We start from the raw sequence: 13,394 nt of genomic DNA, 5'->3' as shown, positions 1-13,394 counted from the left end.
TAAGTTAACCTTTGTAAGTTTGGAGAGGTAAAGCCCACATGAAATAAAATGTATACTTTTATTATACTTAACACTGAAAAATAAGAGGAAAAAACATGGCTGGGTTTCCTTAATAAATAAAATTATTATGCTAGTCTCACTGGCCAAAAATTTACCTTAACTATATGAACATAGATTCTTAAAATTACAAGAAGAAGGTTTTTCTAATGCTGCTCATTATAATACTGTGAGTGCCAGGCGTGGTGGTGCGTCTGAAGTCTCACATACCCAGGAGGCTGGGGTGGGGTCTGAGACCATAGCAAGGCAGCATAGTGAGACCTCAGCTCTTAAAAATAAATAAATATTATAAGATAAATTTCCTTATTATCTGGGAAATTTAGAAATATTCTGTTTATATAAGCCTTTTTTTTTTAATCTCTCTAAGCCAATCAGAATAGAGCACCTTTAAGACACAAAAAAATTCAGCTCATGAATAAACATTTCACATTCACAAAGCAGTGTGAATTCTTTTCTGGATTTCAGACACATGGATACACACAGACATATAAGGAACCTAATAGCTTCAGTTCTACAACTTCAGCCACTGATGAATTCAACAATCTACTACTAGAGAGCTATTTTCCTTCTAAAGGGAAGGGAAGGGCATTTTGATTTGGCCTCAAAATGTATAATAAGAGAAATAAACAAGAAAGACTAATAAAGCAGAGCCTCTGTCTTGTCTTAAGAATAGGTTTATATATACCAAGTGCAGTGATTCATGCCTGTAATCCCAGCTACTTGAGAGGCAGAGATCTGGGGGATCAAAGTACAAGGCTGACTAGGGCAAAAAGTTAGCAAAACCCCATCTTGACCAAGGGCTGGGCCTGATGGGGCATTTTTGTAGTCCCAGCTACTCCAGAGGTGGTAGGCAGGAGGATATTGATCTGAGGCCAGCCTCAGACAAAATTTTAAGACCCTACCTGAATAAAAACTAAAGCACAAAAGGGCTGAGTGCCCAAGTGGTAGAGCACCTGCCTACCAAGCTTGAGGCCCTGAGTTCAAACTCCTGTACCACCGCCCAAAAAATAATAATTTGTGTCGTCTATTTACAGACTCCAAATGATTAGACCATAAAACTAGATTTCCCAATCATTGATGCCACTAAAGGGAATGAATCCTTTGTCGTGTGCAAAAGCAAAACAACCAAAATCAGCACAGGGGCAAGAATACCAAAAGTTACCAAAATTGCAGTTTTATTGCTACTTGGAATTCACAACAAGAACCAATGAAAGATGTGCCCAGGTTTAAACCACCCATAAAGTACACTTATGGTAATGATGTTTAACTGGCTCAGTCCAATAAATCAGTGTGGCCGCCCAATGAAGCCACATGTATATCATAACCATATAAATGAACATGTATAAAATGTTCTTATTTAACTCACTAATGTGGGAACCAGTAAAATATTAATACAAGTGATTCAAAGGAGAATTCAAAGATCACACACACACAGCTAATCAGGAATGCTGAAATAAATTTGCTAATAGATGAAATACTCATCTATACCTACAGGGAAGTAATCAGTTATATCTCCATCAGACACAATTTGTTGCATTTCTTTGAATAAACATTATATTCACTGTCTTAGCTTGGCTGCTATATCAAAATACCTTAAATTCAGTGATTTAAACAACAAACCTTCCTCACAACTCTGGAGCCTGGGAATTCTGCAGTCATGGTGACAGCATGGACTGGTTCTGGTGAGGCTTCTCCTCCAGGCTGCGCCTCGGATCTTCACATGGCAAAAAGAGATCTAGCTGATTCTCTGGCCTCTTTCTTCTAAGGGCAGTAATCCCATTCAGCAGGGCTCCACACTCGTGATCTAATTACCTGCGGAAAGCCCCACCATCATATGGGGGTCACAGTTTCAACATAGGCATTTGGGAAGAGGTAGGAGACTCCATTGCATTCACTGATAGTTTTCCAAAAGCTTAATTCAGGTAAAACAGCTCAGAGACACAAACAACCCGATGGTTGTATTACAGTGCATACCCAGAAATCTTTCTTGCCTATTTCAAGGTCTTTCATAGTTTTTCTGATAGTGGTATTTGTCCTTAACTCTTTAAGGTCTACTGTATCTCTTCTTTGTATCTGACTCTGAGTTTCTGACTATCAGACAAAGATCTCACAGTTTCAATTGATAGACAAGAGTTTAAGAGCAATGATGATGCTTAGCCTTTATCACTATGTCTGATAGAAGCTTTTCCTGTCACAAGGGACATGAAGCATTTCTTCATGTTCAAAAAGAACTACAATGGGCATTTTTTTTAAACAAATGATTTTTTACAAGAAAAGTAGAATATCTCCATTCATTTAGTTAATACACTGCTTTCCAAATAATGTGTCTGCTTTGCAAACTGTATCATAACCTTTAGGGCCCTGTAGGAAAGGCCTCTGCCTACCTTTGCAGCCTCAGTTTATACCTCCCTCCTGCTCGTTCACTGCCTCTCATTGTGTTTTCACTCCAGACACACTCACTGTGTTAAGAGGTTTCATAAGTACTTACCTCTCTGTGGAGTTCTCTCTCTACACACATATTTTACATGCCTGGATCCTTCTTATCCTTCAGGCCTTAGCTAATACATCACTTCCTTTTCTAAAATGGAGTTTTTTATTCTCTACCCTCCCCCATTATTCTCTATTTCAGTACCTGCCTATTTCTTCAGAGCATATACCAAAAATGGCAATTATCTTATTTGTTGGTTTACTTATTATGGATGGTTTTTCTGTAAAATATAAAAAGACCTAGTTTCAGGGACTATATCTGTCTTGTTTACCATTAAATCCTCAGGACACAGGATTCCTGATACGTTATAAGTACTAAAAAATATTTGTTAAAGCCAGGTGTGGTAGTGCACAGTTGTAATCCCACACTAGGGAGGCTAAGACAGAAAGACCTGGAGTTTGAGGCCAGCTGGGGGTACACAGTGAGATCCTGTCTCAAAAAAAAAAAAAAAGAATTTACTAATTTATAAAGGGAGGAGCAGGGGTCAGGGGTGAATGGGTTGTAATGGTACAAGAGAAGGGCAGGAGGAAGGGGTATAATGGTATAAGAGACCAAGAAGCCAAGCTTAAAACAGTAGCTGGGGAGCTAATAAAATAAGCAGTTTTCATCATTCTTAGGAGTTCAGGCCATGAAGGAGGGGTCCTGGCAGATATGTCACACTTCTGAGTTAAACCATTAAAGGGCTGTGCTCTAGAAAGAAGGACAAATTAGAAATAAGCCAGCCTTTACAAGGACTGAAATCCAGTATCAAATTTCCTCAATCCCTAATTAGAGCAAGGTAACTACCAAAAGAAATTAAGTACTTTCTGTAGGAATAAATCATCATTCAGACCCTCATTGTTTTTTTTTTCATATGCCATATTTAGGCTTAGATTTTAAAATTACCAGATAAAACAAAATGACTAAAAATTAAAAGAAGAAAAATTTATAAAGGCAACCCTAAAAGTGATGCTGATGCATCACATGGACTTTGCATGACTGTTATATACTTAAGAAAAATAACAACATGGAGAAATTTACTAGAAAACTGGAATCTGTTTATAAGAATCAAATGAAAACTTTAGCAACATGATAGAAAATATGGAAAAGAGCATAAAACACATATGGAACATGATGAAAACTCTGTGTAATTGAAGTTCAAGAGGAGAGTGAACAAAAGCCACATTTAAGAAATATTGACCAAGTTTTTCAAAACCAGTGAAAGACAGCAAGCCAGAGATTCAAGGAGCTTTACTGATCTGAAACAGAATGAATACAAAGAAACCACATCTAAATCATGGCAAAACCAAGTACAGAGAAAATCTTACCAGAACATATTACCTTCAAAGGGCAATAATACTAAAAGAAGTGACTTAACATAAAAGAACTCAGAAAATCACAAAACAGCATGTGTGAATACGGAACTGCATATCCACCAAAAATTTCCTTTAAAACTAATACAAAATAAAGACATTTTCACTCAAACAAAAACTGAACATACTTACACTGAAGGGAGATTTTTTAGGCAGCAGGATTCTGGAAACAGAAATGCAGAAAGGACAACAGAACTAAAGAAAGAGTTAGTATGCCAGTAGATGTACATGAGTGTTGATTGCATAAAATAAAAATATCTTGTGAGGTTTAATATATATATGTTAAATATATAAATTACATAGAATATGTAAAATATATCATTATAACATACATACTTAAAACTTATAATACCTAAAAACATACATATATACATGAAGTGTGTAAGATATATATATATGTTTTATATATATAAAATGGCATTAAAAAGTAGAGAGGGATAAATGGAATTAACATGTTTTAAGATCCTTGTATTGCCTGGGAAATGATTTTAAATTACCAAATTATGGTCAGCATATAAAGCAAAGATGCATGTTGTAACCTCCAAAATAACTTCTAAAATAATAAGAATTCATTTAACTAAGAAACTAGTAGAAGGGAAAGAAAACTAACAAATACTTGATGAATCATAAGGAAGGCCTGGAAGGAAAAATAAAAGGAAAAGAAAACTGAAGTGACAAGTAGAAAACAAACCGTGATCATTTTAACTCAGAATATAGCAGTAATCACACTAAATATAAATAGTCTGAATCCTCTGATTAAAAATTGTCATTTTAGATTTTTTTAAAAAGCCAATTATTTCCTGCTCATAAGAAACACCTGAAATATGAGGATACAGACAATAGAAAGTAGGAGATTAGGAAAAAAGTTGTAACAAAAGAAAGCTGGCTCTACTATATCACTATCAGAGAAAATTAGCACATTATCAAGGTTGCTTAAATCTGTGCTTTCCCAGATTGAAGGCCTAATTACCCTAAATAAAATTAACTTTCTGTTGAAAACAAAACAAAAAAAGAGGGCTGGGGGATCATAGTTCAGTAGAGCATTCTTCTAGTATGCTTGAAGCCCTGGGTTTGATCTCCAGCAATGGGGGGAGATTTTTTTTCAGTGCTAGGATTTGAACTCAGGGCTATCACTGAGCTATAGTCCCAGCCCCTATTGTTGTTGTTTCTGTGTTTGAGTTTAGGTTTGTTTGGTTGGTTTTTTTTTTTTGGGGGGGGGGTGGGGATGTTGGGCAGTATCGCAGTTTGGAATCAGAGCCTTGAGCTTGCTAGGTGAGTACTCTACCACTTGAGCCATACCTCTAGCCCTGTTTTCTCCGGTTATTTTGGAAATAGGGTCTCTGTTTTTGGCCAAGGCAGCCTGGACCACTATCCTCTTATTTGAGGCTTTCCACTGTTGCTGAAATAATAGGTGTGCACCCCAGAGCCCAGCTATTGACCACTGCACCCAACTATTAGTTGAGATGGAGTTGCCCAAGGTGGCCTTGAACCGCAAGCCTCCTGATCTCAGCTTCCCAAGTAGCTAGGATTACAGGTGTGAGCCACTGGCACCCCACAGGTTTAGTAAAAAGCCTTATTTTTAAAATATCCTAGTTAAGAATCCTGTGTTTTCTGCCATTTCATAACACCGTCTCCAGTCAACTCTCTTTTTATTTCTCTTCAGACAGAATTCTTGCAGATTATAGTGCTTTTAGTTCCTTAAGTTCTGTTGCTTCAACTCTTTGAAAATATTCTTTCTTCTGCCTAGTAAGTATGAGGCCATGTGTTCAAACCCCAGTACTGTTTAAAAAAAATTGTGTTTTTATGAGCAGAATGTCTGTTTTGGAGTTCAGTTTACCAAGTCTCTCTTCAAGGAAGGTATATTGCTTTAAGTCCGTTAAGCAGAATAGTGTAGGACACATACATGTGGCTTCCCTGACCAGGTACAACATTTTTTTAAATTTATTTATTTAGTTCTTTATTTATTTATTTATTTGCAACAGGATCTGGCTGTGTAGCTCAGGCTACCTCAAACTCATGATCCTCCTGATCTAGGCACAAATTCTTTTTTTTTTTCTTTATTTTTTTTCCTTTTTCTTTTATTATTCATATGTGCATACAAGGCTTGGTTCATTTCTCCCCACTGCCCCCACCCCCTCCCTTACCACCCACTCCACCCCCTCCCTCTCCCCCCACCCCCTCAATACCCAGCAGAAACTATTTTGCCCTTATTTCTAATTTTGTTGTAGAGAGAGTATAAGCAATAATAGGAAGGAACAAGGGTTTTTGCTGGTTGAGATAAGGATAGCTATACAGGGAGTTGACTCACATTGATTTCCTGTGCGTGGGTGTTACCTTCTAGGTTAATTCTTTTTGATCTCACCTTTTCTCTAGTTCCTGTTCCCCTTTTCCTATTGGTCTCAGTTGCTTTAAGGTATCTGCTTTAGTTTCTCTGCGTTGAGGGCAACAAATGCTAGCTAATTTTTTAGGTGTCTTACCTATCCTCACCCCTCCCTTGTGTGCTCTCGCTTTTATCATGTGCTCATAGTCAATCCCCTTGTTGTGTTTGCCCTTGATCTAATGTCCACATATGAGGGAGAACATACGATTTTTGGTCTTTTGGGCCAGGCTAACCTCACTCAGAATGATGTTCTCCAATTCCATCCATTTACCAGTGAATGATAACATTTCGTTCTTCATGGCTGCATAAAATTCCATTGTGTATAGATACCACATTTTCTTAATCCATTCGTCAGTGGTGGGGCATCTTGGCTGTTTCCATAACTTGGCTATTGTGAATAGTAGGCACAAATTCTTTAGACATATTCGTTAACAGTCTTTTTCAGATATAAAATTCTGTCTGAAGAGAAATAAAAACCCATCAAGGAAGGATATTGTACATTAATATAGTTACTTTGCTTATTATCTAACTTCTTCTTCTAGAATGTACTTTCTGTGAGTGCAGAAACATTGTCTCTTTTGTTCAAGGCTATATTCCCCTGCTAACACCTAGATTGGCATACAGCAATATACCAGGTACCAAAAAATAGTTATTAAATAAATAAATGAATGAATAAGCAATGAAGTAATATTTGTGTTAAGCAAATCAACCTCACTAAGATAAGAAAAATGTCTCTTTTTTTATCTTATCGATCTTTAATTTAACATGTTGGAAGTGTGATAGTAAAATGTTTGAAAGTAAAGTGACTATTCTTAATGTTTGCAGGACTATCTCAAGCAGGTGCTGGACATTGATCTTCATGCACAGATCCATTTTGGCAGGGTTTTTATGAAACCAGGGTATGAAAATAACCTTATTTCATATATGGGATTGGTTTGGATTGCTTTAACTAATAAATATTAAATGCTTTCTTTTTACATTTTTCTGTTTGGGTTAACTATTCTAATAAAAGAAAGAATCCTTTGCATAAGTGCAGTTCCTATTTGAAATAAAAATTCATCTTACTTATGAAAAATCAGTGAGTTTGGTGTAAAACAAAGCAAAGCAACTTTCCAACCTTTTTTTTTTTCCTTTTTAATTTCCATGTCTTGTTTCTTCGTCTTCTTTTTTTCTCTCCTTACTACTTTATTCTTGCTTTTAAAAAACAGTTTGGTATAACAATTCTCAAATACACATAAAAGCAGAGGTACCCATTACCCAACTTCAGTAACTATCAACATGTATCTATACTTATTTTCACCATCCCCAACCCCTGCCTCTTTGGGGAGAGTGAAAGCTAGATTGATCTACATCAAATTCCAGATATTGTGTCATTTTGATAAGTAATAAGATACAAAAACACAATTGTGTTGTCTCACCTAACAAAATTAATAATACTTTAATATCATTGAATGGCCCAATCATATTCAAGTTCTCCCAAATATCAAGAAGAAGAATGCCTTTTTGCAATTGTTTTGTTTGACCCAAAAACCAGGCAAGGTCCATTCATCATATTTAGTTGTTACGTCTCTGCTAAATGAGAATATTTACTCTTCCTTACCTCTTTTAAATTTTTTATTTCTTTCTTTATCTTTTTATTTATTTATTATGCCATTGACTTCTTGGAGAAACCGGATCACTTGTCCTGACAAATAGATTTGACTGATTGCTTCCTTGGATTATTTAACATGTTCATTTATCTTCAGTATATTCTGTAAATTAAATATTAGATCTAAAGGCTTAGTTAGGTCCAGACTTAATTTTTTTTCCTTCACAAGTCTACTTCATAAGTAAGGTTTAACACTACTTCTTACTATTTTCTAAGAGGAAAGAAAAATAACCACATACCAAGATTTTGCATATTTCCTAAAAACTAATAACCACTCCTTAAAGAAAGGCTTATGGAGGGAAGTTCTCTAATTAGCTATAAATCCTCAAAGAATGCCATTGGTGTTATTGAATAACCATGTCTCCCAACAGTAATCTGCCTGCTCAAACCCCTACTGCTAAATGAACTTTTGATTCCCTGTTCAAAGACCTCAGTGTATAGGTGGGTGAGCATTCTAGCTCACATCCATGCTGTCAGTAATGATGTTTCAGTCCAGAATTGTACTCTGATGGATGCTCATATGAATGCTAAGAGAGAGTAGAGTGGGGGCTTCCCTGTTGTTATATATAGATCCCCATGAGCTATGGGAAACAGCAACCTGTTTCCCAAAACCTTTTAAGTGTCAAGCCAGCCCTCCTAATGTCCTTGACTTACTGAGCACTTGGTTTCAGGTCTAGTATGGAGATTAGGCTCTACCTCCATAGAGTTAAGATTATCCCAAAAGTTTGCTTCACAATTTGAAAGAATTTGTAATTTTTGGTAGTATATTTCTGTAGTTGCCTGTTGAGTGTGCCCCACTATGGCTTCTCTGACAAGCTCTTTGGTTATTGAAACTATGGGATTTGGATCATTCTATTAAAAATAATATTTTGTCATAAGCAAATAATATTATAATAATCTTTTTTCACTGTTTCTTTGGATAGTACTAACTCAATTAGAAAACAGAGGGCATCCCAAAAGTATGTCAGTATGCTTCCCGCTAATCTCAAACTTAAATTGATTTTTCCTTTTGTGATAGAAAGGAAGCAGTTATTACTTGGTCTGACCTCTATGGAAGAATTACTTGTATAATATCTATTATTTAAAATACAGCACCTATGATGATACTTTTTGGACTCTTTTTCTCTTCAGTTTATTATTTACCACTTCCTTCAATTTTAGTAGTTCTTTAGTTCCTGATGTTTATATTCTTATACCCTAAATTCGTAACACTTTGGTACTTCAGTCACTGTACAAATGCTATTACATTCTGATCTCAAGAGGAGAATTGAACAGCGGGTGTTGAATTCCAAGAAAATGGCTTTCCAGAGCTTAAACAAAAACTTCACAGCCTAGCAGTAGAACATCTGTGATAACGATGCATGCTAACAAAATGTTTTGCTGTAAATAGAATCTTTTAAAGTGAAATCATATTACCTATCTGTAAGATGCAAAAGATGATATAAAGTGATTTTATAATTTATATTAGCTTTAAGTACAGTAAAAGGAAGAAAGTATTATGCATTTAGTCTTCACTCCTATTAACTGTGTGCTAGTTTGCTATAATGAAGCAGTTTAGAAGTTTAAATGGGTTCCTTTAATTGGCCAGAATTTTATACTTGTGTAAAGGTAAGAACTTGGAGGTAATTGCTACTTACTGGTAGAACAAAAGGAAATATAAAAAACTCAAATACAGTTTAGCTATGCTTTACCCACATACAGCATACTCCAAATATAATTACCTCTTTCATTTTATAGTCAAAGATACTTAGAAAAGCATTTGGAGTATTATCAACCAATACTACAATCACTGTTTGTATGGTTCATGTATACTGAGCACCACTGTTAGGAAGAATGTGTCTTAGAAATTATTTTCAATACACAGTAATATTCAATGCCAAATTACCTATCCATAAATTGATAAGACTGTCTAATCTCATTTTTCTAAAACATACCAAAGAATCAGGAAGTAGGAAAAAAGCCTCAGAAGTAACCAAAATAGAGGTTACAAAGTCCAAAAACCAACACTTCATAGACATACCATCCTAAGAGCTTTATCCAACATGAACCATAAAGTTAAGACAACCTTGATTCAAATCTTTGTTTCTCCACTTAGTAGCTGAGTGGTATTCAACCACATTGCTTAATATCTCTGCATTTCAGTTTTCTCACCTATTAAATGGAATGATAATTGTCATCTCTTAGTGTTGTTCTGAGACTTAAATGAAATAATGGATGTAATACAAAGATGTTATTTTTTTAATTGTGATTAATATTGACATTCTAACAACACAGCTATTACTGCTCTCTGATGGCAGGCAGTCTGGCATTAAGGGAAGCCACAAGAAAAAGGAGGGCAGAAAACAATTTGAGAACCTAGGAACGCAGCAACGTGGAGTATGATTTATAGATGAAAACAACACATAGTACCCTTGTGATCTAACATCACTGTATTAAGGCAGAGTCAATTTTATTAATAATGATACTTATAGTTCAAAAATGCCAGTGTCATTATTGCAAGAGGCAATGATTCCATTTTTGAAAGTTCAGCCAGCAAAAATGATAAAAATAAACATAATCAGAGTGCTTAAAAGGATAAATTTTCACCGATATAGAAGTTTCAGCATTCCGTAAGGATTTTGCATACTCAAGTTTCATTAATATGAGACTTATAGCTAAAATTCTACTTCAGAGTAATTAGTAGGAAAAAAATCACCGTTCTCATGCCCACTCCATCCACACCACTCACCCCTCTCACATTCTCTGTGAGAGCTCACGTCACGATCTGATAATATAATACTGTTGTTTTTAACTTTGTTCTCATCATGGTATTTTATTTATTTGGATAGTTCAAATGTTTCTTTGATAGGGTGGAAATTTTATAAATACGGCTGGGTATAGTTTTAAAAGGATAAAAAATACTAATCTCAAACAAGAGGCAGTTAGATGATATTATCAAGAAGTCGTCTGATACTAAGAATGACTGTTGTAAATCTCCAGCAAAAAATATTATAGACATTGTTACATAGTAGAAGGCTGGGAAAACTTGGAAACTCCTGAATTTGGGGTATGCTTCTATAGCACTGGCAAGAGGGAGGGGAAAAGTGAGCTGCACAAGTGATAGAGAATCTGCCTACCAAGCGTGAGGTCCTGAGTTCAAATCCCAGTACCACCAAAACCAAAATTATTTAAATATGTTCCTGAAATACTTCAGAGTATAAAGGTTTAAAGGCAAGTCAACAGAAAAGTGTTTTTATATAATTAGTGATCTGTACGGACAGCCACATAACAAGAAAACTGGAGCACATAATTTACCTGTCATGTTACTTAGCAATCACTAACAAGTAACCTCTATTTTCCTCTAGCTTGCCAACAACATTTGCAACTTTGGACATTGATGGTGTAAGAAAAATTATTTTTGCACTACCAGGTAAGAATCATTGAAACTGCTCTCTGCTTTTTCTGGAAACATCACTCAAAATTTTGAGGGGCTTCTCAGATGTCCAGTCACCAATCAGATCACTTGATTTGGAACCTGAAAGACCTGGACTGAAGTCCCAGCTTTACTAACAAATCACTTAATTCTCTCAGGCTCTTTCTACACCTAGAAAATGGGACTATCTGCTTCATAAAGTAGTGTGGAAGTCAAACTACATGTCCAGAGCACATTCCAAGCCCTAAGATGATAATCAAATGTTAGCAGTTACTAGATAATCTGTCTTTTCCTTAAACAAAATTGGTCACATTCAGCAGTCTAACGATCTCTCACAAGAACTATTGTGCTCCAGGGGCCAGAGGGACTTGAGTCACCTGTGAACATATTAAATTGAAAAATACAGCTGGACATAATGGAAACCATGCAATATAAAGAAATGGGCTCCTCTTCTTAGCTTCATTTTGCCTGAAAGAGACTCTTTGTCTCTTTCAGAAGACATGAATCCATCAGTTATAGTATAGCAAAGAATATTTTTGTGGAAACCTATTTCACCATTTCTAATGAAATGTTAGCCAAAAGACTACAAAATTGAAACCTGTCTTCAAATTGCTACTTTTATTTGAACTTTCTCTGCTTAGCATGAATGAACCAAAAGAGGGCAGCAACAACTCACATGTTCAGATTCTGGGAACAGCCAAGTGGTTTCGTTTACAAGGATTTTCAATTTCTAAACTATTTCTGCTTTCCTTGAAACTTAAAGATTTTCAATAATCTTCACAAAATTTAACCAATAATAGTTTTGTGTACTTACTTGATATGTTTAACTGGTTAAAATTATTATAGTAACATGTTTGCTATAAAAAATTAGAAAAATAAAGTATAAAGAATTGTTATCTATAATCCCCATCACCATCCAAAATAGCAACTATTTACAACTTTTTGGTATTAGTCCTTCAGTTCTTTTTCTTACACAGAGCAATTCATCTTTAAAAGTAATTGTATAAAATAGTGGTATTACAGGAATTTTTGTAATCATTGGTGAGATATTCTGAGACAGGGGAAAAGTAGTTAAGACTAAGAATCTGCTCTTCTATGAGGCATGGTGGTGCACCACTGTAATCCCATCACTCTGAAGGCTGAGGCAGGAGGATCTGAGTTCAAGACTGGCCTGGGCTATATAGCAAGTACCAGCCCAGTCAATAGTGAGACCCAACCTCAAAAAGAAAAAAAGACGAAGATAGAAGAAGAAGGAGAAGGGGAGAGGAGGAAGAGGTGGAGGAGGATGAGGACAAAAATCTGGTATTCTGTTGAACACCTCATCACTTTTTGGTAGAAGAGAATTGAAGGTATAAAGGTATGGTTTTATCTAGTGGGCTGAATTTACAGTTGCCCTTGATTTTGAGGATATAATTAGCTGCACTTGGGAAAAGGGATATGCACACACTCTGATGTCTAAAAAGAATTAACAAAATTAGAATTTTAAAACTAGATGGAATTTGAGAATCAGGTAGCCCCAACCCTTCATTTTGTGGATGAGTAAAGTTAGACATAAAGAGGTTTGGAACTTACCAAAGTTGTATGTCTGGGCTAATTATTTAATAATATCACATAAGCAACAAAGTGTTAATTATAGCCCAGTTTTTTTTCATAGCCCCCTCTCCCTTTGAAGAACATGACATGCCTAGATTTTTTTCTTGGAGAAGTATAATTAAATTTCTCATATTCTTCTTATAACTTTAAAAGTAGTTTGCTCCACCTGCCATAATGATTGGGTAGCCAAAACAACAGAAAATTATTTTCTCACAGTTCTGGAGGCTGAAAGTCCAAAATCAAGGTGCCCACAGCATTGGTCCCTAGTGAGGCCCTCCTTCCTGGCCTGCAGTCAGCCTCCTTCTTCCTGCACATGGCCTTTCCTCTGTGCACACTCACTTCTGGTGTCTCTTCCTCGCTTTATAAGGACACCAGTTCTGTTGGATTAGGGCCCAACCCTAAGTCCTCATTTAACTTTAACTATATTAACCTAATCCAGCCACATTGGAAGTTAAGGCATCGTC

At 35.8% G+C, this 13,394-nt stretch overlaps 1 protein-coding gene across 18 annotated transcripts in view; it reads left to right on the top strand.

The window, feature by feature from the left end:
• Gphn (gephyrin) overlaps positions 1 to 13,394 on the top strand; it is a 571,921-nt gene that overhangs the window by 547,304 nt on the left and 11,223 nt on the right. For all 18 annotated transcript variants that reach the window (XM_074067764.1, XM_074067753.1, XM_074067755.1 and 15 more), the window contains 2 exons: positions 7,103 to 7,176; positions 11,270 to 11,334. In XM_074067764.1, the coding sequence (XP_073923865.1) occupies positions 7,103 to 7,176; positions 11,270 to 11,334 (139 nt within the window). The remainder of the gene's footprint in view (positions 1 to 7,102; positions 7,177 to 11,269; positions 11,335 to 13,394) is intronic.

The sequence above is a fragment of the Castor canadensis genome, chromosome 3, assembly GCF_047511655.1.
Source record: "Castor canadensis chromosome 3, mCasCan1.hap1v2, whole genome shotgun sequence".
Taxonomy (NCBI): Eukaryota; Metazoa; Chordata; class Mammalia; order Rodentia; family Castoridae; genus Castor; species Castor canadensis.
Note: the sequence above shows the minus strand (reverse complement) of the source record. Positions and strands in the feature narration are given on the sequence as shown.